Below are 25,838 nucleotides of genomic sequence, written 5' to 3'. Positions count from 1 at the left end.
CTCAAACAATAGCATGGCGTTCTTTCACTGTAAAAGCTACTGTAAATTGGACAGTGCAGTTAGATTAACATGAATTTAAGCTTTCTGCCCCTATCAGATATATCTATGTCCTGGAAAATGTTTTTGTTACTTACAACCTCATGCTTATCACATTAGCACAACCGTCCCGTGTGTGTGTGGGGGGGTGGTCTCTACGATCCCGTAGAGTTTAAACTGTCTCCTCCCCTTCATCTACACTGATTGAAGTGGATTTAACAAGTGACTTCAATAAGGGATCATATATTTCACCTGGTCAATTTATGTCATGGAAAGAGCAGGTGTTCATAATGTTTTGTACATAAATTATGGGTTAGTTATAACAATCTTTGTGTATAAGGTCCTCCTGTGAGTGGAGATAAAGACCAGGTCTCAGCACGACGCCATTGTTAGTAAGTTTCACTCCTCGATTGTTCAGCCTGCCTTGCAACAGGTTGGCTTCCAGCAACCTCCTCTCCATAATGTGGTGCAGCTGCTACAAAAAAAATATATATTTAAATTTTAGCAGACGCTCTCATCCAAAGCGATTTACAGTAGTGAGTGGATACATTTACATACTCTTTTTTCTGTACTTGTCCCCCGTGGGAATTGACCAAAGAGTTAAGTCTGCTTCGTGTTTTCATTATTTTTTTTGAATATATATATTGCGATACTGCTATTGTCACCCCTAATTACTTTACAATGCAGCATAATGTGACTTGCAGGCCTTATGTGGCCTGTAAACTATTGAGTTTTAGGCCACTGTATTAGGGTAAAACTAGGCCCTCAAAATAAGGCCTTATGAAAAATGTATTGTATTGTCTTCCATTTTATTTGAATGACAATATATTCACTTATGATCTCATTTGGTGAAGATCACAGGACTGGAAATGAAAGAATGCAACAACCAACAAACATGGGTGGTTCTGGCAATTCTAAAATTCACTCGAAAAGGAACCCTGGGAAATATTCAAATAAGGCGATTGAATTCCGGTCCTGGAGGGCCGAAATGTTTCTGGTTTTGGATTTTTTTTTAATGGTTCTTCAAATAACCATCCCATTTATGGTTCTTCAGAGACTCTTAAAATGGTTCCCCTATGCTATCGCTCTCAAGAACCTTATTAGGTTCAAACTTAAACCTTTATTTTTAAGAGTGTAGATGCAAGTACAACACATGCATTTGTTCTCTTTCACACACATAGGCCTTCACACTTACTGTAGCCCACGTGTATGCAAATTCAACTGTTACTATACTCAATCAGGAAATGGAGGAATACACAGGAATAGGCAAAAATTACAAAACACTATTACAATTTGTTGTTGTATGATAAAATAATTGTATTTTTTCAATTGTATTTAATTAAAATACATGTATTTGCAAATACAGTGCATTCTAAAAGTATTTAGATCCCTTGACTTTCCCCTCCCAAAAATGTATATTACAGCCTTACTCTAAAATTGGTTTTAAAAAAATAAAATCCTCATCACTCTACACACAGTACACCATAATGACAAAGTGAAAACAGGTTTGTAGAAATGTTAGCAAATGTATAAAAACAGAAATACCTTATTTACAAAAGTATTCAGAACCTTCGCAATGAGACTCAAAATTGAGCTCAGGTGCATATTGTTTACATTGATCATCCTTGAGATGTTTTCTACATCTTGATTGGTGTCCACCTATGGTAAATTGAATTGATTGGACATGATTTGGAAAGGCACACACCTATCTATATAAGGTCCCACAATTGACAGTGCATGTCAGAGCAAAAACCAAGCCATGAGGTCAAAGCAATTATCCGTAAAGCACCGAGACAGGATTGTGTCGGCACAGATCTGGGGAAGGGTCCCAAAAAGTGTATGCAGCATTGAATGTCCCCAAGAACACAGTGGCCTCCATCATTCTTAAATAGAAGAAGTTTGGAACCACCAAGACTCTTCCTAGAGCTGTCTGCCCTGCCAAACTGAGCAATCATGGGAGAAGGGCCTTGGTCAGGGAGGTGACCAAGAACCCAATAGTCATTGACAGAGCTCCAGAGTTCCTCTGTGGAGATGGGAGAACCTTCCAGAAGGATAACTATCTCTGCAGCACTCCACAAATCAGGACTTTATGGTAGAGTGGCCAGACAGAAACCACTCCTCAGCAAAAGGCACATGACAGCCCACTTAAGAGTTTACAAAAAAACACCTAAAGGACTCAGACCATGAGAAACAAGATTCTCTGGTCTGATGAAACCAAGATTGAACTCTTTGGCCTGAATGCCGAGCGTCATGTCTGGAGGAAACCTGGCACCATCTGTACGGTGAAGCATGGTGGCAGCATCATGCTATGCAGGGGTTTGCAATTCCAGTCCTCGAGGGCCAAATTGGTGTCGGTTTTGCCCCAGCTAACACACCAGACTCTAATAATGACCTAATCATGATCTTCAGTTTAGTATGTAATTTGATTAATCAGCTGTTTGCTAGGGATGGAGAAAAAGTGTGATGCCAATCAGGCCCTCGAGGACTGGAGTTACCCACCCCTGTATGGGGATGTTTTTCAGCGGCAGGGACTGGGAGACTAGTCAGGCTCGAGGGAAAGATAAACCGATCAAAGTAGAGAGAGATCATTGATGAAAACCTGCACCAGAGCGCTAAGGACCTCAGAGTGGGGGCGAAGGTTCACCTAAAAGGACAACGACCCTAAGCACACAACCAAGACAACGCAGGAGTGGCTTCGGGACAGGTTTCTGAATGTCCTTGAGTGGCCCAGTCAGAGCCGGGACTTGAACCCAATCTAACATCTCTGGAGAGACCTGAAAATAGCTGGGCAGCGACGTCATACCCAAGAAGACTCAAGGTGCTTCAACAAAGTACTGAAGTGTGTGTAGATTGATGAGGGGGGAAAACAATTTAATCAATTTTAGAATAAGGCTGTAACATAACAAAATATGAAAAAAGTCAAGGGGTCTGTATTCTTTTCAAATGCACTGTTTGTTCGAATAGATGCAGGCTTTTTATTTCAGCTGTTCAGAGACATAGGCTGCATCATCATGGTTCAGAATGATTCAAGCTTTTTAATAATGGAAATTCCCTTAGCCAAAAATGTTCAATGTTAAATTGACAAAACATGGAAATGGATTAAAACTTGACTTAATTTATCTTGTGAATGATCTGATTTCTCTCTAAAGAAACCACAGGTTGGGCTCAAAAAAACCTACCTAAATGGAATTCAAGTAATTGGACCAACGTTGGTCAATTAGTTGTTTAATAACAACAACAAAAAAACATGGGTTAGCTCAGCGTTAGCAAAGATTATAATATACTGACACTTAGCAGCAGCTATGTTAGATAAAACGCATGCACAGAAAATGATCCGGATCATTAGCTTTAAGAAAAAATACAACTTAAAAAATGTATTTTTCGAATTGATTTACAATATATAACATTTTATTTAGCTAGGCAAGTCGGTTAAGAACAAATTCTTATTTACAATGATGGCCTAGGAACAGTGACTTGTTCAGGGGAAGAGTGACAGATTTTGACCTTGTCAGGTCAGGGATTCGATCTAGCAACCTTTCGGTTACTGGCACAACGCTCTAACCACCACCTGCCGCATCAAAGAATTTTCTACAAAATTTGTTAGAATGTAACTTGTCTATAGTGTAATAAGACCCCCCACAAAAAAATAAATTAACTTTATCTGTGATATTTCACACACACACAAATATTTTATTTTCCTTAGGTGGGCGTGGGTGAAAACTCAGTATATGTAGCCATGGCCTAAAAATAGACTATATAAATTACAAATGAGTGTGAGCCCTTATATATCCAACTTATACGTTACCTTTTGTAGGGTAATTCTGTTTCATTAAGTCAGATATACAATAAGCTTGCATAAAGGTCACGTTATCATGTCTGCATCAATACTCAGCCGGCATGAGCTCAGTTCACTGCATTGCCCACATACCCCCATTTTTTTCCCACACAACCTTGTTTTCAACATGGATGCTCGACATTTCCCAGTAAATGTTGTTTACATGGAACATTTACAGACTAATTTGATCTCAGCTGTATGACATAAGACAGAAATTAGAAAGGCTCATAACGATCTAGTTACATGTTACGTAAAATGCAAAGCGTCAACCGTTTTGTAACGTTAAAAAATAACATTTAGTCAAACGCCACAAACAATACACATAATGGCGCCTGCTAGGGGCCTATGAACGTGTATAGTGAAAATATTACCTGAAATTGCGAAGGGTTAGCTGGTATGTGGCCAATGGGAAGACCACCATTGAGGTGTAGACAACCAATAGAATGGTGGTAAATTCAGTTGGGGTTGGGCTTTGTTGCAACGGCTTTTCTTCATACATGTTCCCGGGTGCAAATGCTCTCATAACGTTTCCTGCACTGATGCATGGTGGTCGAACGGAGGGATTGTTGGAAAATTGCGGAGGTTAGTATATAAATTGGGTATTTTTTTTTTTTTACCCAGTGTGCATTATTCCCACAGCCATCTCTGAGAGGAACTACAACAGGGACTGTAAATGAGGGACGGGAGAAACCTGCTTTACAATAAAATTGAATGTCAAAGAACAATCATTCTTAACCTGAATTAGCTAGCCAATAGATTTTCTTGTTGCCTAAGTGCATTATCAGCTACGTGTGCAACACACTATGGTGTTCCTATGAAGCGACGAATTATTGTTAGGCTACACAGCTGGCTGTGTAACAGTCAATGTAGCCTATTGGGAAACTCCAATTCAACAAATTTAGGCTAGGCTATCACTTGATGAATTGCGGTTTGTTTTAACACAGATTATCTTTATGTATCGTTAACTCGTGTGCAGTCTTCTAACTCAGTTGTTCCCAACGTTTCAAGGTTACTGTACCACCAATTTAATTTCTCTGCCCGGAGTATTCCCTCATGTGCATTTTACCAGCAGGCCTATGGACTCATGTCGAAGTACCCGCTGTGGCTAGGGCAAACACCCTCAGTGGGTCTAGTACTCGTAGGGAAAAACCTTCCTAGCTATCCTGCTCTGGCATATGCCAGTTTAGAAGTTGCAACATTTGTAACAACGCGTCTGTCTCGCTTGCAAGTCATTTGACCAAATAAAGTTAGTGTATGTTGCCTAATAAATCAAACTTGTATACCAATACTTAATATACATAGCAATTTAAAGTTGTCTACGTTTTCTCTAAAGACAGAATGCTGAATAAAATAACATGTGCACTTACTCTGTTGCAGGTTGTATGTGTGGTTGGTCTTCGAGACACTTCCACAGTGAAGTATTGCTTACCTGACTTTTTAGATGCGTATTGATTATTATATATTTTTTTACATTGAATCTTTATTTAACTAGGTAAGTCAGTTAAGAGCCAATTCTGATTTGCAATGACAGCCAAACCCGATGACGCTGGGCCAATTGTGCACCGTCCTATGGAACTCCCAGTCACGGCTGGATGTGATACAGCCTAGATTCGACCCAGGGACTGTAGTGACACCTCTTGAATTGAGATACCGCTGCGCCACTCAGGATACTGATCATTTATTGCCATAGAGGGGTTGTTTACGTAACAGGTTGAAATAATTAACTTGGCAGGTTAGGAGAACTAATGCAGTAGGTTAGGTTAATTAAATTAACATAGCGGTTTAGGCTTAGCTACCATGCTACAGTTGTCAACAACAGTTGTCCCTGATAAGACCACTGGATAGAGCGGTAGGCTAACTACAACGGTAGAAACTAAAGTTCCATCTGTGGTGAGAAATCATCAGTATCATAACACCGATACTGTCGTTGAACTTGATATCACCTGGTACATGTGCAGAACCATGTAAACACCTGCAGACTTTGCTTACATGCATGTGTCGGTGCATGTTCTTCCATCTTGTGCACATGCCTTTGGTCACAAGCAAACAAATCTTTATTGCCACATACCGAGACCATCGTTTTGAAGTTGGCTAAATAACACTTTCCTGGGGATATTTTGTCTAAAATGTCAACCAAGTGAAGGACCAACAACATGGATAATTGGTAGAGTAAGTTCAACTGAAGTGTATGCAACATTCTGACTTGTAAAGGGAATGTAACTTAAATGTGTGTGGCATTGCCTACATAATTGAAAGGCATCGTCATATTTTGTGTATGTAGTGTCAATGGCTGTTGCTACATCTTTTTGCCCTAGATATATTTTGTATTTTATTTAACCTTCTTATTTTATCAGGGAGTCATACTGTGACCACGGTCTCTTTTACAGATGAGCCCTGAATAGCAGAAAATACACATCGATGTCAATACAAAGTGCAAGCAGAAAGAAAAACACGGGCACAAAAATTCAAATCGAAGTTTATTTGTCACGTGAGCCGAATACAACGGGTGTAAACCTTACAGTGAAATGCTTACTTACAGGCTCTTAAAAACAAACACATTCACAGTCTAGGACCGTTGACTGAATAATCTGCTTTCTAATATTTAGCTAGAGGCAGGACCTATAGAAGAAGCCCATTTTTATTCTTAGCTTCTTAACTAACTCATCAATATTCTTTTTAAAAGACAGCGTTTCATCTATCCATATGTCCAGATATTTCTAAGCAGGAACACGATCGGATCGATATGGACACCGTACATAAGCTTAAATCATCATAGTTATTTTTATGTGCTCCAGAGAACAACACATACTTAGTTTTACCTGCATTCAGTACCATTTTCAGGTCTATAAAGTTTTTCTGTAATACAATGAGGGCAGACTATAGAGCCTGGTCACCTGTGGGGGCAATGGCATACACAACAGTATCATCGGCATATAAGTGCAGGTTATTATTATTTTTTTTACAGACAAGTCGATATTGTTCATTTAAGCTGTAAAAAGTACAGGACCCAGAATCGACACCAGCGGGACACCTTTGGTAATAACCAGGAAACCTGTTTTAACACCATCGATAGATCCACAATGAGGTCTATCTGTCAAGTCATTTTTAAACCATTTACATGCAGCCTGGTCTAGGCCAATTTTAGGACTGCCTTTTGAATTTGCAGTGTGTGATCAACAGTATCAAAAGCCTTTGTGCTGCCCTCTTCATTGACTTGTCAATGTTGCTTTTTATCCATACAGTTAACCACATTTATAACTAGGGATGCAGACTGATTTACATTTCAAGATAGGAAAGATCTTAGCTGAGAATTAATCAAGGATTCAAATATTTTCGCTCAGCAATAACATTTTAGGAGCAGAGCGATTTAATAATGATTTAGGTCACCACCTTTTGTGACGTGGGAGAACATGGGACGCCTTCCAAAGCTTGGGGATAGTACCAGATATAATCGTCAGGTTGAAAATATGGGTTAATGATTCAGCAATCGGGGTGGTTTTTAATCATCAATCTTAAGCAAGGCATCTAGCACATACTATACTGAACAAATATATAAACGCCACATGTAAAGTGTTGGTCCCATGTTTCAGTAGCTGAAATGTTACATACGCACAAAAAGCTTATCTCTCATTCTGTGCACAAATTTGTTTATATCCCTGTTAGTGAGGATTTCTCCTTTGCCAAAATAATCCATCCACCAGACAGGTGTGGCATATCAAGAAGCTGATTAAACAGCATTGTGCTGGAACAAAAGGCCACTCTCTAAAATGTGTAGTTTTGTCACAACACAATGCCACAGATGTCTGCAGGAATGTCCACCAGAGTTGTTGCCAGAGAATTGAATGTTAGTGTTAATAATAAACTGGTCTTGAACATCTCTACTAAGAGCATTGTTTTTGGTACAAGTTATTCCATAAGTTCTAGAACTTAGCTGAATCTGGTAATGAATGGTGTTGAGGAGACTAAATTACTTGGCGTTACCTTAGTTTACAATCTATCATTGTCAAAACATATCGATTCAATGGTTGTAACGACGGGGAGAGGCTCTGCTTTTTTGACACCACACTCCACAAAGCAAGTCCTGCAGGCTTTATTTGTATCTTAATTATTGTCCAGTCAAGTGGTGCGAAGAAAGACCTAGTTAAGCTGCAGCTGGCCCAGAACAGAGCCACACGTCTTGCTCTTCATTGTAATCAGAGAGCCAATATTTATACTATGCATGCCAGTCTCTCTTGGGTAAGAGTTGAGGAAAGACTGCGTTACTTCTCGTTTTATAAGAAACATTAATGTGCTGGAAATTCCAAATAGTTTGCATAGTCAACTTACACACAGCACTGACATACACCCCACCAGACGTGCCACCAGGGGACTTTTCACAGTCCCCTGGTCCAGAACAAATTCAAGGAAACATACAGTAAGTATTATACAGAGCCATTAGTGCATGAAACTCCCATCTTATATAGTGCAAGGGAACAGCAAACCTTTCAAAAAAACAAATAAAGCAACTCCTCGCGGCACAATGCCTTTCCCCCATGTAATCTACTTGTCTATGTACTGACATGTATGTGTAACTGATAGATGCACACGCACTACACGTTAATGTTTTTCAATGTATGTAAATTGTAAAGTCTTTTTGTCTGTAATGTTTTTTGTTGTTGTTGGACCCAAGTAAGACTGTTGCCATTGGAGTCGGCTAATGGGGATCCTAATGTATAATTTTTATTTTTTTTCATTTCTCTACCATAAGCCGCCTCCAATGTTGTTTTAGAGAATTTGGAAGTACGTCTAACCGGCCTCACAACCGCAGACCACGTGTATGGCGTCATGTGGGCGAGCAGTTTGCTGAAGGTAGTGCTCCATGTTGGGGTTATGGTATGGGCAGGCATTAGCTACGGACAATGAATACAACTCAATTTTTAAATACGGCATTTTGAATGCAAAAAAAATACAGTGATGTGATTGTGAGGCCCTTTTTTTTTATGCACAAATTAAATAATTAAATAATTAAATTAAACTTGTATTTCATAATTTGAAACTGAATTGAGCATTGCATTGTTTTCAAATTCAATTTAATTGAAAATTCAATATTTATATTTTCAGTTTCAACATGGTATATATTTACATTTTTTTCATCTGTGTATCAAGTTTACAAAACTATAATTTCAAATTGACCAAAGTTTCATATATTCAACTTCTCAGTTCTCTAAATTCAGAACTAGAGACATCTTGAATCATGTTTGTTTTTTTGTCCTGTTTGTTTGAGTAGGTTGAGACATGCTCTTGGCCCAGATAAACTGTGACTCCCAGGGGATGGCAGAGTTCCAGGATGCAGACGGCCAGCAGGTGACCCTCTGTCTGGCCGAGGCAGTGACCGTGGCAGGTGAGCTCTGTCGGGGTCCTAACCCAACACAGGGGAGGTCAAAGGGTCAAACCAACTACTAATGGGAAGTGGTCAGAGAATATAATTAGATGTATGTATCATAGTTCAGAGTAAAATACTACAGCAAGCTTGGTACTTTGCTTATATCCCAAGACTGGGTTAGGAAAATAGCTTTCATATTCCCACAGTATAACTACTATCTGTATCAACACTGTCATTCCACTATATCAACATATGTAGATGGGTTTTGGAACTCAACGTGGGACCTAATTAAAGTAACATACTGCCTAATAGAAAAAGTGCACCACCACAACTATTATCGTGTCTCGACCAGCTCTTAGTTGAGTACGTTAATACTGACTATTATGATCCTATATAGACGGCGATCATATGGACACAGTGAGTCTACAGGCGGTAACCCTTGCCGACGGCTCCACAGCATACATACAGCATGACCACAAAGGTAAGCGTGCATCACTCTCTCATGTCATTATCAGTGAGGTGAAAGAAAAGCAAAAATGTCCACATTTGCCTCAGGTCTTCTCTATGTACAAATGCAAGGTCTTATCCTCTATGGTAAAGATAAGGGAAGGGAGTAAGCTAATCCTAGATCTGTGCTTAGCAGGGGCTTCTGAGACAAGTATGTTGTGGCTCAGTGACAGCTCTGATTAGAGTTCAGTCTAATTGAGAGGAGTAGTTTCCTTTTCAGATGGACAGCTAATGGACGGACAGGTCATCCAACTGGAGGATGGGTCTACTGCATACGTCCAGCATATGTCCATGCCGAAATCAGGTGAAGGATATGAACCAGACTCTTACATGTACTTTTACCTGCATTGTTGGGAAGGGCCCGTGAGTAACCATTTCACTGTTAGTCTACACCTGTTGTTTACGATGCATGTGAAAATAAACATTTGATTTTTGACCTGAGCTTCTCTGGCATAACCTGGATAACATCTGTGTTTCGTTGACAGACGTTTGTGTATAATGCATTTCTAGAGACTACCATGTGTATTGCATGTTTATATTGTAGGAGGAGACAGTTTGCAACTTGAAGATGGACAGGCTGTCCAGCTAGAAGATGGAACAACAGCCTACATTCATGCACCCAAAGGTAAATGTTGTTCATCAAGGATGTAGGCCAGATTCTGTCTGGTCTCTTTCTTCTCTTGGATTGAAATTAGGTTTAGGTATAATTATTTATCATTAGCAATAGGATAGAAGTGACACCTTTCTCTTTGTTAGGCCATGTGATATTTTTTGCCTCAAATTCAATCTCGGGTGTACAAGAATACCTAGGGGAGTAGTGACTAGGGGCCACATTGATCACGTTTAACCTTTCTCCTGATACCTCCTCAGAGACATATGAACAGAGTAGCTTGCAGGCGGTGCAGTTGGAGGACGGCAGCACGGCGTACATCCAGCACACGGTGCACATGCCCCAGTCCAACACCATCCTGGCCATTCAGGCCGACGGCACCATCTCCGACCTGCAGACAGACGGGGGCATAGACCCGGAGACCATCAGTGTGCTGGAGCAGTACACAACCAAGGTAGTGTGATATCTAAACCCAGAGCCATAGAGGGAAGTATAGATTTATTCATATAGACATGGATACTAAACATGTCACCTCTGCTTTGCTCTGCAACATGGTCATGAAAAGACTGGGTTGACAAAGTATTTGGTTCCTTCCCTTATTACTGCACACATTAAAGCTGGGTGGGAGTAGAGAATGTTCCATGTTACTATAGGGCAGGGGTACCCAACTCTTACCTACGAGGTCCAGAGTCTAATGGTTTTCTGTTTCTACCTTGCAATTAATTGCACGTACCTGTTGTCCCAGGTCGAAGTCAGTCCCTTTATTAGAGGGGAACAATGAAAGTATGCAGTGGAACTGGCTTTGAGGTCCAGAGTAGAGTTTGAGGACTCAAGGTTATGGGCTGCAGTATTGCTGTGAAGAGAGTCTCATTCAGAAACACTATATCAATTCTTTCGGCCAATTCGGTCAATTCTTGGACCGACTCTCTTCTCTGTATACATCAATGAGGTCGCTCTTGCTGCTGGTGAGTCCCTGATCCACCTCTACGCAGACGACACCATTCTGTATACTTCCGGCCCTTCTTTGGACACTGTGTTAACAACCCTCCAGGCAAGCTTCAATGCCATACAACTCTCCTTCCGTGGCCTCCAATTGCTCTTAAATACAAGTAAAACTAAATGCATGCTCTTCAACCGATCGCTACCTGCACCTACCCGCCTGTCCAACATCACTACTCTGGACGGCTCTGACTTAGAATACGTGGACAACTACAAATACTTAGGTGTCTGGTTAGACTGTAAACTCTCCTTCCAGACCCATATCAAACATCTCCAATCCAAAGTTAAATCTAGAATTGGCTTCCTATTTCGCAACAAAGCATCCTTCACTCATGCTGCCAAACATACCCTTGTAAAACTGACCATCCTACCAATCCTCGACTTTGGCGATGTCATTTACAAAATAGCCTCCAATACCCTACTCAACAAATTGGATGCAGTCTATCACAGTGCAATCCGTTTTATCACCAAAGCCCCATATACTACCCACCATTGCGACCTGTACGCTCTCGTTGGCTGGCCCTCGCTTCATACTCGTCGCCAAACCCACTGGCTCCATGTCATCTACAAGACCCTGCTAGGTAAAGTCCCCCCTTATCTCAGCTCGCTGGTCACCATAGCATCTCCCACCTGTAGCACACGCTCCAGCAGGTATATCTCTCTAGTCACCCCCAAGACCAATTCTTTCTTTGGCCGCCTCTCCTTCCAGTTCTCTGCTGCCAATGACTGGAACGAACTACAAAAATCTCTGAAACTGGAAACACTTATCTCCCTCACTAGCTTTAAGCACCAACTGTCAGAGCAGCTCACAGATTACTGCACCTGTACATAGCCCACCTAAAATTTAGCCCAAACAACTACCTCTTTCCCAACTGCATTTAATTTTTATTTATTTATTTATTTTGCTCCTTTGCACCCCATTATTTTTTTATTTCTACTTTGCACATTCTTCCATTGCAAAACTACCATTCCAGTATTTTACTTGCTATATTGTATTTACTTTGCCATCATGGCCTTTTTTTGCCTTTACCTCCCTTCTCACCTCATTTGCTCACATTGTATATAGACTTGTTTATACTGCATTATTGACTGTATGTTTGTTTTTACTCCATGTGTAACTCTGTGTCGTTTTATCTGTCGAACTGCTTTGCTTTATCTTGGCCAGGTCGCAATTGTAAATGAGAACTTGTTCTCAACTTGCCTACCTGGTTAAATAAAGGTAAAATAAAAAAAAAAAAAAATAAATAAATATAATGATTCATTTAATTTGCTTGTTCGCCAGGTGGAGAATTTAGAGAGTGGGCTGTTTGGCCGAGAGGAGACTGATAATGGCATCCACATGCAGGTACTGTCACTCAGCTGGATAATGTTCATTAGAGCAGGGTTTTTCAACCCTCGCACCCAGATGTTTCACATGTTTTGTTTTAACCCTAAACTGGCACGCAACAAATAACTTTTGAAAACATTTTGCAATGGAAAACAAAAGGGTACGTATCTTACTCCACAAGTCCAGGTAGATCCTCTGTGTTTTAGTAAGGTCTCTTCCTGTTTGGTGGCTAATGAACAAAATAACCTGGTTTGTCATGAGGACCTAATGTCTCCTCTTCTCTTCAGATTGTTCTCCAGGGTCAAGAGGGTAGGACAGGAAGGGTTTCACACGTAGGGGAGAAGTCCTTCCACTGTGACCACGAGGACTGTGGGAAACTCTTTACCACTGCTCACCATCTAAAGGCAAGGCTTTGTGTTTGACTCAATACCATTCTCCTCTCTATGTCAAATATTTTCTCTAATGAGTTTTGTTCTTCTTACTTCTAATAAAAGCTAGAGTATTTTGTGTGTGTGTGTGTGTGTGTAGTTTGTTTTTACTGTTGCTGTAATATAGCTTTGTTTGTGTTTCCCCACAGGTACACGAGAGATGCCACACTGGAGATAAGCCATATATCTGTGACCACATTGGCTGTGGGAAGAAGTTTGCTACAGGTAGCAAGCTACTGTGAGGGCTTTAACTCTTCTCATGGGTTATACAACCTTGCTGATTTCTTCTTTGTGTTTAAATTGTCTCTAGACTAAAGTTGTTTGGCACCTTGTTTTGTCCTCTTCAGGGTATGGGCTGAAGAGTCACTCGCGTACACACACTGGGGAAAAGCCTTACCGCTGCCAGGAGATCAACTGCCAAAAGTCTTTCAAAACATCCGGAGACCTACAGAAGCACACACGGACACACACTGGTACAATACACTCCCGGTAGAAATGCACTGGTACAATACACTCCCGGTAGAAATGCACTGGTACAATACACTCCCGGTAGAAATGCACTGGTACAATACACTCCCGGTAGAAATGCACTGGTACAATACACTCCCGGTAGAAATGCACTGGTACAAGGAAGAGGATGGGTTCCACCTATTGAGTTTTCTTTGTCACCGTGTCCTCTGCCTTGTGTTGGGGTCAGGTTGCTATTTTCAATATAGGCCATTGATAGATCTCAGGTTTCTCACTCTCAAACCCCCATTATGTCTAATGTACATTCTGAGACGTAGTCTTACTCTCGTTTGTCCTGCCTTGTGTTGTTTTCAGGAGAGAAGCCATTCAAATGTCCTGTTGAGGGCTGCGGACGGTCGTTCACCACCTCCAACATCCGCAAGGTTCACATCCGCACGCACACCGGAGAGCGGCCGTACTACTGCGCTGAGCCCAGCTGCGGGCGATCCTTCGCCAGCGCCACCAACTACAAGAACCACATGAGGATTCATACAGGCATGTACCAAAATACTAGGCTTCTTCGTTACATGTTATTTACATGGCCATATAGGAAGGAGCTGTCTGATGGAGACTTTTTGGACCAAAATGCATGTTCTTTTTTTTTAAGCAATCACAATATACCTTGACTGAGTTGTTTTTTTGCCCAATGATAACAATGTGTTGTACCTGTCCATGTGTCCAGGAGAGAAACCTTACGTGTGCACCCTGCCAGGGTGTGATAAGCGATTCACGGAGTACTCCAGCCTGTACAAGCACCATGTGGTCCACACGCCCTGCAAGCCCTACAACTGCAACTACTGTGGGAAGACTTACAAACAGATCTCCACCCTGGCTATGCACAAGCGCACAGCGCACAACGACACGGAGCCCATCGAAGAGGAGCACCAGGCCTACTTTGAGCAACCCACAGGTCAGTGTTTGTGTGTACGCCTGTGCACATAATGAGAGGGAAAAGTAACTGCACTCTGTACTCAGCTGTGACATATAGTAGACAGAATAGCAGTTTACCTCTTTGTAAAGAAATGGCGAATGATGAAATCATTGATTTCTTAAATGATGTTGAATACTGACAAATTGCAATGATTGCTTGGATACGGAGATGACTTTCATTGGCCCTCATTCAATCTCAGACGACCTGTCATCAACACGTTAAACCTGACCCTATTCATTTATTCTGTGGTTTTCTAAGCTTGACCCTGTTTTTCCTGTCTGATTCAGATGCCATTGATGATCCCGAGGTCACCTACACATCTGTCGTGGAGGTGGACGACTCCTTGTTGGAACAGGTGTCTGTGGGGACCCCAGAGGTTCTAGGGCAACAGCACCAAGTGTCTCTAGTCACTCAGGATGGAACAACACAGCAGGTAAGCATCCATGTCACACATCAGTGTTTCCCCTACTATTGGCTCACTTTCTCTCCCTTGCATATGGATGGATTTTATATTATTCTTTGCTTTTCATGTCTTTTCGCTGGACCGAATGATCTTTAAACTTAAATAATGCATTGCTAGGTGTGTAACAGGAACTGTTTTATAGAGGAAATGAAGAAACACCATTCGTACATGTGTGTTGATGAGTGCATGTTGTGACGGTTGGAGTAGTAGGAAACGAGCTGATGTTGTTATACTTCAGGTCAGTATCTCCGAGGCGGATTTGCAAGCGATGGGCGGTACAATTACCATGGTAACACAAGAAGGTACCACCATCACCATCCCAGCCCATGAGCTGATGTCACAAGGGCATTCTGTCACCATGGTGACAGAGGATGGCACAGAGGGACAGGTATCTATCAATTATTAAATAATGTTTAGTTATAATTATTTTTATGTAAAGTTGGGTGTGTTATTTAAAGAAAATTATATTCCGGGTTGCTGCCCATCTGCACTACTGCCAATGTCCATTCTATGTACTAGGAAAAGACAGAAAGACATGTACCTACGATTTTTTTCTGGGTAGATGTTGGTAAACCAAGTATACCTTCAGCAAAAAGAAAATAAAGATTCCACACACTCCCAATACATGTGGGATTTATACAAAAATAACTATATTTTCAAAACATGAGTGACCAACAACAAAACATACTACAGCATAATTACATCTACGATATTAATAAAAATAAACAAACAAAATACAGGATTTATTTTGACTTAAGGGACAAAATGTTTTGAGGCCTTTGTGTCCTTGATTTTTGCGTTCTATATTTTATACTCTGTATTCTCTTTTTCAAATGTTATTTCTGTCCTCTGCAGGTGCAAATTATGACCCCAGATATGACCACGTTCCAGACAGTGGAGGAGGTGGATTTTATCCAGGAACAGGAGCACCAGGTGGTGTCTTCAAGCCCTCACCCGGTCACCCTATTGGCTACTTCCAATGGCACTCACATCGCTGTACAGGTATGCCACAATGAGCAGCCTATGGATGTTAGTTAGGCTGCGTTTACACAGTTACCCCAATTCTAGTGTATTGGCAAATCTGATACCTAGGTCTATCTGATCTTTTCCCCAATGTGTAAATGGAAAAAACAACATAGAATCTGATCTTTAGGCTGCGTTTACACAGGAAGGCCAATTATTGGCAAAAGAGCTTACCTGTTTGGTCAAAAGACCAATTAGTGGAAAAATATCAGAATTGGGCTGCCTGTGTACGTGCATTCGCATGTGAATCTCAATCCTGATACAATTCTGATGCTTCAAATGTGACCTCAGTCTGGATGCATATATATATATATATATATATATTTCACATTACCTGCTGTTACCATGACAACCACCACAAAATTTAAAGGAGCAGTGACAGGAAATTAGTGTTGCATCTTTGCTCAGTTTGAGAGGCTACGTGTGAATACGCAGATCGGATAGAGGTCACATGTAAAACTGAGTGTCAATCAGAATATAACCTGAATTGGGTTCTTCAGATGGCTGTGTAAACACAGCCTTGGTGAACATGTTACCTAGCTACTTGGTTTGGGAGATGGAAGGTAACACCACAGATGTTTCACATGATGTACAAACCTGAAGCATACGGTTGGCATTTCCACTCACTACCAAATATGGTGACGATGGGAAGGCCAGTGGCCGAAGAAGATTGAGCGAGATGGATTTTGTCTGACATTCTGCAAATTTTCTCATCCATTAAACATTTGATATCAATGTGTTCTGTTCCCAAAACTACAAAATATTAGTGGACTTTTTATTTATTTTTATGAGCCTTTACTCTTTGACAAAGTAAAAAAAAAAAATGATGTTGTTTAGTTTGAGTGCAAGGGTGAGTTGAGTAATTGCACTGCGTGGACTTCAGAATAGGTGTTACGTAATGGATATATACATGTACATGCTAGAACTCACCAATAGAATCTCTCTAGCTTGGCTCTGCCCCAAATGATTAATTTGCTACCATTGGAAGACCATAACTACAGGCTATCTTGGGTTAGTTATACAAACATTTGGTTCTCACATTACCTGATGTTGCAGGTATATATGTATATATATATGTGTGTGTGTGTGTGTGTGTGTGTGTGTGTGTGTGTGTGTGTGTGTGTGTGTGTGTGTATATGTATGTGTGTATATATATGTATATATGTATGTGTATATGTGTATATATATGTATATGTGTGTGTATATATATATATGTGTGTGTGTGTGTGTGTGTGTGTATATATATGTATGAATGAGAGAGAATTCCATGTGGAAAAGGGGACAGCTCCTGCTCTATTCATTCAGTATCCGTCTTAAATGATGTGTTCTGTTTGACTGTTCCCCGTAGTTTTGCCGGATGAGAACACATTTAACTGATATTTCTGCCGTTGATGATATTCACATGAGTTTCAGACCAAACAAAGAGTCATCAGCAAAGATTAAACCTGAGCTATTTGCCATTGGCTAATCCCTCCCCACCCAACCTCTGTGTTTTGCTGTTTAAACGCTCAGGTGAACTTGATGGGTAGGTGGGGTTGGATTGGGGTTTAGCAGGAGCTGTGTGCCAAGGGTTGTGGTGACCACTCTCCAGTTCTGGTGTTGACCTAACTGTCTTAATGAAAGAAGGCCTATAGTCACATAATGTGTGGACTGTGGTTTCTATGCAATCGAGGTCCAGTGGACACCTGCCTCTAGCCCTGTGGCCCACTACTGCGTAGGCTGATCCCACAGAGTGGCTTGTTGCTTACCAGTATGTGTCCCAAATGGCACCCTGTTCCCTATATAGTGCACTTCTTTTAGCAGGGCTCTGGTCAAAAGTAGTGCAACAAATGAGGTGTAAAGTGTGCCATTTGGGACATGTATTTCCTGCTACTCCAGGAAACACCTAGAATTTACATGATTTACTACATTCTGACTCTTATCACAAGGTACAGAAGGAAGCCAGTCCCCCTGGCGAAGTGTTTCTTTCCACTTGTACCCTCCAGGCTCCACCCTGTATCTGTTTTGAGTCATTTGGTAATTAAATAAAATGTCAACGTTGATATGTAGTAAACAAAATTAATTGCAACAGTAAACTTTATCACAGAAATGTTTGTTTTTATATAAACACCTGTTATGTTCATAATAATGAAAACATTTGTTGTGAGAAATTAGACTGAAATCATGTAGCCAGTAAGTCAATAACAGTTAATCATTCAGAAGTTCAAAGCTCCCTAGGACTAATATCACTTCAGTGCTACAAGGTGTTAAACAAAGCAAGCCATTGTTCTGCCTGAGGGGGTTCTGTAACAGCCAAAGTGGGCAGATACATGTACTGGCTTGTTAACCCATTGATTGCTTCGATCTGCCCTCTTGTCATGCTAATGAAAATGCAAACACTCTCTAATCCCTCTGTGGTATAACAACCTGTCAAGCTCGTTAATCACACAAAAGAGCAATAATACTGATGAGGAAATTGTAGTGGGTTTGAGTGGTGGGGAGATTTAATGGATTAAATTTGTGCTAAATATGTTAGACTTTAATTTCTAATAACATATGGTGTTTTTTTTTAGCTCAGTGATCAACCATCATTGGAAGAAGCCATCAGAATAGCGTCGCGAATAGAGCAAGGCGAGACCACCGGATTGGACGATTAACTCCACAATTAACTAATAGCAAAGAATAAATTGTGTCTAAACTATTTTCTAGATTCTACAATAATTGTGTATGTGTATATATATATATATATGTATATGTATATGTATGTATATGTATGTATATGTATATGTGTATATATATATATATATATATGTATGTATGTATGTGTGTGTGTGTGTTTTTTGATAACTGAAGTCCTATGTGGATTTAATGTGCTCCTTCAGCCATTGGTGAGGACAGGATTATTTCTATTGTGCAACTGCAATGTACAGCTAACTCATTTTTTTTGTAATAAAAAGATTGATCACACAATATACTGTGTACATAAAGTTTGTTTGGGGAACAGAGAAAGACAGAACATCATGAACCCCTTGGTCCCATTACCTTACAGTTTTATTGAGACATGCATAGAACAACTACCACTATTAGTTACATGTTGTGGACACAATCTTGAGATATATAGATATTTTTATGATCTATTTTTATGATTTATAACATTTTATCTTGCCGATTTATTGAAATTAAGGCTTGAAAGCCGATGGCAACAAGGTGTGTATGAGAATATTTAAAAGAGATATATCTAAACATTCAACTGAAAAATGTCATAGTTAATGCCAAACATGAGTCATATAAAACTTGAAATGTAGATCAGTTCCGATAATGTATATACTACAGTAGTTGCATAGTAATTACGCGGATTCATGCAAATAGCCTATTGCATGCAGATCCATCCAAATACATATATACATATGTATATGGACAATTGTATGTCTACGAAAAGTTAGTTCATATTGGCAAGGTATTAAACTTTTATGTAAATAATTTCCGATTTTTTTAAACATTTTTTTTTACTTCGGCCTTGAAAGTAGCCCCATTAAACGGGTTTTTAATTTGATTGCTTCGCTTGGAACTTGATGAAAGATGATCATTCGCGCCAAATTTACGTTTCATCAAAGAGAATGTAAATGACGTAGCACTTACTGCAACGCCTATCTTTTAAACGCGCATGGTTCGCTCCAATTGGCTGAGGAGTAGATCATCTGACCAACGGTCGCGGGAAGCCCTTCACCATGCGCTTCATAACGATGCTCTGAGTTTCTCTAGATCAATGTATGTAAACATAGCTAGCCAATGATTTGTTGTGAAAATACACTTTTAGAGTTTGTAACGTTTAAAGATAACCAAGTCATTTCATTGCGAGTTTTTGGGATTATTTTTTTAGGTACCCTGACGGATTTGATGTTTTTCTATTCGGGCTGGGTTCTGGACAAGGGGTTGCAGTGCGCCACAGCCATTTTCCGGTACCTATAAGCTAACTTGGCTGTAGCTAGTAGGAGTGACCACGGCAGGGGCGTGTAGCTGGTTAGCTAACTGTACAGCTAGCGACACATCTTCGGAGCAAATTTATCAGATGAACATAAACTTGCTTGAGATGTATGTTACAATTTGCGACCCGTCATCAAGAGAAAGTGTTCGCTGAACGTCAGGGAGATTTCGGTGGAAGTTTGACTTTTTTTTGTGCCATACTTCTCGTTTGCCAGGTAGCAGCGTCAACTTTGCTGCGTGGCTAGCCGAATGCCTTGATATTACAAGCTACATTTAATTTATTTTACGGTGATTATATACATACTACAGTAGTTGCATAGTAATTACGCGGATTAGCTAGCTAACAGTTTGTTAACGTTACACCTTTAGCTATAAACGGACACTTAAAAAAAAAAAGCGATAGCCTGGTTTTAAATGAAAATGCAGAGTTACAGTTGCCGTCGTCGGCATGGAAGTTCATCTCCAAACGCCCGACCAATACGTCAGAAGTTACAGTTTGCACCGAGCGATGAAGAGGATGACCCGATTGAGGACGGCAACAACAGCACAGGAGCAGAATCGGGCTTTACAGAACTGGACTCTCCAATGCATGAGCTACGGGACAGTGTCGATAAACGACTCGAACACAGCAGCCCTCTGAATCGGACTGGGGAACGCGGTGATGTTGAACTATGGGACGAAGAGGGATTCGGTTCTCCGTCTCACCTTCAGTCCCCCAGTAGCGTTATTTTCACGAAGGGGTCCCGGTCACCACGGAAAAGCTCTCGGGTGTACGGCAATTCACCGGAGCGGTCATACATTCAGGACGATGGGGAAGGCTCGAGCTCACCTATTCCAGACTGCCCCGACACACCTCCACACAAAACCTTCAGAAAACTTCGCCTTTTTGATACTCCACACACACCAAAGGTTTGACCACTTGATCCAGAAACCCTCCAAGCTGTACCATACCAAAAAATGGCTAATATTGTATTGACAACATAGTTAATGCATTGTAGCATACTTAGCTAACATTTATGACGTAGTAATGATGCATGGCATTGTTGTAGTACTGTACAAAAGGCTGGCAGCATGACATAGTGACTCATTGAATCTGTACTTTTAAAAATGTTTTTAAAGGTAGCTTTTGTTGAGTAATAGTAACCGCCCACTATTTTCAGTAGTGCTATACAATTATATAACCCAGCAGTCAGCCTTGCAAATTGAGTCATTGATTCGAAGTCTAGACTTTTTCATGGCAGGACATGCCCCCAGTTATCCACTCTGGAATCCTTGTCAACATCAATATTTTGCATTGATGGCCATATTTGTATACACTTTCACCTAATTTTCACCTCAACTTTACCCAAATTAGTTATTTATATATGTGGTATTTCAGTTCATTAAGGGTATTTCACTTTATAATAGTTTGCTCTCTAAGTGTCTCAACATGTCTTGAATATTTTCATTCGCAGAGTTTGCTGAACAAAGCCAGAACTGCCAGCTCAGTGTCCTCAAGTAGGAGAGTGGCTCTCTTCAGGAATGTGGATTCCACAGGAAAATCTGGTCCAGACAGTAGGAGAAGCCAGACCCCTTTGGTCAACATCAACCCCTTCACCCCGGAAGCCCTTCTCATCCAGTCTACCACTCAACAGAAGAATAACAGGAAGAGGGCACACTGGAATGAGTATGTCACTCATTTATCCTGTCTTTATTTTAGCCAAATAAGTTAGTCTAATACTATCTAAACACTTGAACTTAGTCCAATTTCAACAGACAACAATTGATCACTTGTGTTTTTGTCCTTTCATTTGATACCTGGATGTGTCCATATGTCGGTACACACAGATTGTAACCCATTGTTATTGCTAGCTGGAATCGTTAAATCCGTTGACTAAGCATCAGTAAGGCAAAAGTCTGGCAGGAAACCAAGACACTTCATGGTCACTAATGAACTCTGCCATGTGTGTGTGAAAGCCCCAGTGCTGCCATCTGGTGGTTGGAATGTATGCTAACAAACTCTTTGTCTCGTTTTTTTTTTATTCAGCTCCTGTGGTGAGAACATGGAGGCGAGTGACGCTGAAACCGAAGAAATCATTCCTCCGCCAAAGGTAGTTATTTTCTAACCATCCTGATTTCGTTATAGCATTGCGATGAACTTGGTTCACTCGCAGGCATATTATTCAGCAAAGCTCTCAACCTACAAATATCCAGTTAGATGTATAACATAATCCAAATAACATTTAGTTAGACTATTGTGATTTTCTATTAAACCTCCTCTCCATCCTCAGAGAATCACCTTGATGGAGAGTAATATGAAGTCCAGATACGCCTCTGAGTTCCACCAGCTGGAGAAGATAGGCTGCGGGGAGTATGGGGCCGTCTTCAAGTGTGTCAAAAGACTGGACGGCTGCATCTATGCTATCAAGCGTTCAAAGAAGCCCCTGGCAGGCTCTGTGGATGAGTAAGTAGGAGTTTCTATCTGAAACAGGAGCACGCTCTAAATATACTGATCCAGCCAGACATATGTTTTTTGTGCATATGGAACATTTCTGGAATCTTTTATTTCAGCTAATGAAACATGGGACCAACAGGTGTTGAGTTTATATTTTTGTTCAGTATATATTGTGTATGGGTACTCTTGCTGAAGCCAGTCTGACATCCTCCCTTTGTTGCTGTCACTATGTATTCCAACCAGACTTGGGAATAGTATTTCATGTCTATTCTCTAACGGTCCTTGAAATAATAAATAATGTTAGTTATCCTAACCACAGTTAACCAACTTGAAGAAATGCCTAATCTAACTACATCTGCGTTCTACCCATAGGCAGAACGCCCTTCGGGAGGTGTATGCCCATGCTGTGCTGGGCCAGCACCCCCACGTGGTTCGCTACTACTCAGCCTGGGCAGAGGATGACCATATGCTCATCCAGAACGAGTATTGCAACGGCGGCACCCTCTCAGATGTCACGGCCGAGAACTATCGGCGGCTCGGCTTCCTATCGGAGCTGGAGCTGAAGGACCTGCTGCTGCAGGTGACTCGCGGCCTCAAGTACATCCACTCATCCTCGCTGGTCCACATGGACATCAAGCCTAGTAAGTACCACTGAGAGGTTGAAAAGCATGAACTTTAATGTCAGATGGGATTTGTAATAATGAAGTGGATGTTTAGTTAACAGTGGAGACGAGAGAAACCAGCACAGTTTGTTTTTTTAACTTTAAAAAACATTTCAGCTTAGTTTTTAACAGGAGGACATCTTGATTCACATCCCTAATTCAATGCAATTTGTTTGAAGTGTTTGTTCTTACTTAGTCATTGACAACAAAAATGAATTTGTGTATTGTCTCTCTTTCAGGCAATATTTTTATCTCACGCAAGACGGTGTGCAGTGTAGACGCATGTGATGAAGAGGAGGACGAAAAGGATGGACTGGCAACCAGTGTGGTATACAAAATAGGTGACCTTGGCCATGTGACGAGGGTGAACAATCCTCAAGTTGAAGAAGGCGATAGCAGGTTCCTGGCAAATGAAGTCCTCCAAGAGGTGAGTTTTCTCCATTAGAAACTTGCCTTGCCCCAGCTAAAGTATTATTATTTGGAAATCCAGGGTAATTCAAATGATTCTTTACAACGTTCCTAATCACGTCAAACTTTTCCTTCAGGACTACAGTAACTTGACGAAGGCGGACATCTTTGCCCTGGCCCTGACTGTTATCAGTGCCTCGGGGGCAGAGCCTCTGCCCACCAATGGGGATAAGTGGCACGAGATCCGTCAGGGAAAACTGCCACCGATCCCACAAGTGCTCTCTCAGGAATTCCTGAGTCTACTCAAGGTAAGAACTTGATGTTACTATAAGCGTTTCCTTTGAAATGTGACCGGTTAATTTAAGAAGGTTATGAAGGTTTTCTAAAAGCAGTCATTTTCCTCTTGACCCTATACCTTTGCTTATAACACAGCATTGTTGAATACCAGTTTCTATTTGGCTAGAAGGGCATTTGAGAATTGTCATTATAACCAGATAATGGTATAGTTGGAAAATATGATTCTATGCCACTGCTATTCAGTGATGTTCACTGTCCTGTTATTGGACAAACTGATAAAGCTGTGTGATATTGAAAGATATACTGTTCATTTGAATTGTGCGCTCAAAAATCAAGTGGCTGATGTTGGGCTATTTACATTTGCTAGTTTTCAGGAGGTAACTTTATTTTTTATTTTTTTCTCCCCTGCAGCTGATGATCCACCCTGACCCCACCAGGCGGCCGTCCACCTCTGACCTCATCAAGCACCCGGTGCTGTTGACCGCAGCTAGAATGACTGCTGATCAGCTCCGTGTGGAACTCAACGCAGAGAAGTTCAAGAATGCACTGCTCCAGAAGTAAGTACAGAATGGCACTGACACCAAGTGAAACAAGGATCTGATGTAGCCCCCCCCCCCCCCCACTCACTAAAGGCAGTGAGTGGTTAGCTAGTTGTTGCTCATGATTTTACATAGTGAGCCAACCTACCCATAGTGTGACATTAATTGACGGCTAAGTGACATTGGAGATGTAGAACAGGTGGGGCTTGTAAATTTGAGATTCACGGTATGGACTTTCGGTTTCATAATCTGTTTGTCTCATGGTGCAATGTTTCTTTCAGGGTTGATCTAACTGTTCTTCATTGCTTTCCCCAGGGAGCTGAAGTTGGCCCAGATTGCCAAAGCTGCTGCTGAGGATAAGGTTCTGTCCACAGACAGAGTCCTGACCCGTTCCACTGTCCAGCCCAACTCCAAAACCTCCAGACTCATCGGCAAGAAGATGAACCGCTCAATGAGCCTGACCATTTACTGAAATGCAGACACGTCCCTCCCCCAATGAGGTTGGAACATGGACTGGAAAACTGATATCTAGGGAATCTGACTAGCTACGTATTCTGTTGGGTACAAGTGCTGAAAATGGACCCAATTTCCACTGGTCACAGGAGAGACTTCACTGTCAAACTCGGTGCTGTGGGTGGACCTTTCTTGTCGGACTCGGTCAAGACTGAGACTAGGCATTGCCATACTCAATTAGTACCGACTTGTCAAATATTTGACCAGTAATTCTGGTAGTGGACATCTTGACAGAGACCAAGCATTCCTTAAGGTAGTTAATGTACCTTTTTTTTTCCTGTTTTGTTTTTGTCAGCCACAAGTCTAAGTAGATTGCAGAGGCTCTCCACTGTACTCCATGCACTTCCTTAAAAGCCTTGCTCTTTGATGGAGAGGGACACAGAGAAGCCCTCAGTGTGTGAATGTACCAGGCCACAGATGTGTGCACCTTACTGCCTGATTCCAGGCATCCGAGGGTCTGTCAGACAATGCTTTTAAGAGCACTTTGGAAGCAACGGGGAACTTGCCACATAACCTGCTGCTATTCATGTCTTTGTTCTACAGGGTTAATGGATTTTTCATTCTCCCATTAGGGTAGTTTTAAATCATTGCATCCATTATCATATTTGGTGGACTATAATTGTGGACCATAACATTATTATTTTGTTTAAACTATAAATATATTTTTAAATGGATCATGCAATACATGTAAGAAAATGGTGTCTATCAAACCTGGTTTAAAAAAAGTGCTTTCTTTGCCAAAATTAAACATGAGTACAGCCTCCAACTTCCTCCAGCTTCAACCCTGCCTTTGTAGCATTAAATAAATCATTGTTCTGTAGGTTCTCCGTTTAACTCTGTTATAGCCTGTACATTATCTTTTAATAAATTCTTATCAAATTCATGCTGGTCTTCAAATTCATGTAACATATTACATAAGGCCCTACATGACTGTATTACCCCCTTATCGCACACCTGGCACGTTGTAACCAATTCAGTTCAATGTGACTAATAT

The 25,838-nt window shown here is 41.0% G+C and overlaps 2 protein-coding genes across 3 annotated transcripts; both read left to right on the top strand.

Moving 5' to 3' along the window:
• Nucleotides 1–3,969: 3,969 nt before the first annotated feature.
• znf143b (zinc finger protein 143b) lies at nt 3,970–18,977 on the top strand. 2 transcript variants are annotated; one of them, XM_020492253.2, is made up of 16 exons: nt 3,970–4,453; nt 9,138–9,251; nt 9,631–9,714; nt 9,949–10,044; nt 10,285–10,365; nt 10,611–10,804; nt 12,632–12,694; nt 12,964–13,080; nt 13,254–13,329; nt 13,452–13,577; nt 13,927–14,106; nt 14,294–14,521; nt 14,830–14,975; nt 15,244–15,393; nt 15,861–16,007; nt 18,581–18,977. In XM_020492253.2, exons 2-16 carry the CDS (start codon nt 9,146–9,148, stop codon nt 18,662–18,664), a joined length of 1,878 nt encoding a protein of 625 aa, XP_020347842.1. In that variant the 5' UTR covers nt 3,970–4,453; nt 9,138–9,145; the 3' UTR covers nt 18,665–18,977. The 2 variants fall into 2 exon arrangements, with proteins under 2 accessions (XP_020347842.1, XP_020347843.1); XM_020492254.2 differs by lacking the exon at nt 3,970–4,453 and adding an exon at nt 8,619–8,719 and having other exon boundaries at nt 18,581–18,957.
• A 694-nt stretch (nt 18,978–19,671) lies between these two features.
• On the top strand, nt 19,672–25,615 carry wee1 (WEE1 G2 checkpoint kinase). The gene is made up of 10 exons (XM_031833051.1): nt 19,672–19,775; nt 19,888–20,900; nt 21,446–21,657; nt 22,018–22,081; nt 22,262–22,434; nt 22,798–23,066; nt 23,327–23,514; nt 23,633–23,803; nt 24,204–24,349; nt 24,647–25,615. Exons 2-10 carry the CDS (start codon nt 20,406–20,408, stop codon nt 24,801–24,803), a joined length of 1,875 nt encoding a protein of 624 aa, XP_031688911.1. The 5' UTR covers nt 19,672–19,775; nt 19,888–20,405; the 3' UTR covers nt 24,804–25,615.
• The last annotated feature ends 223 nt before the right edge of the window (nt 25,616–25,838 follow it).

The sequence above is a fragment of the Oncorhynchus kisutch genome, linkage group LG10 (assembly GCF_002021735.2).
Source record: "Oncorhynchus kisutch isolate 150728-3 linkage group LG10, Okis_V2, whole genome shotgun sequence".
Taxonomy (NCBI): domain Eukaryota; kingdom Metazoa; phylum Chordata; class Actinopteri; order Salmoniformes; family Salmonidae; genus Oncorhynchus; species Oncorhynchus kisutch.
This window is presented reverse-complemented; position numbering and strand designations above follow the sequence as displayed.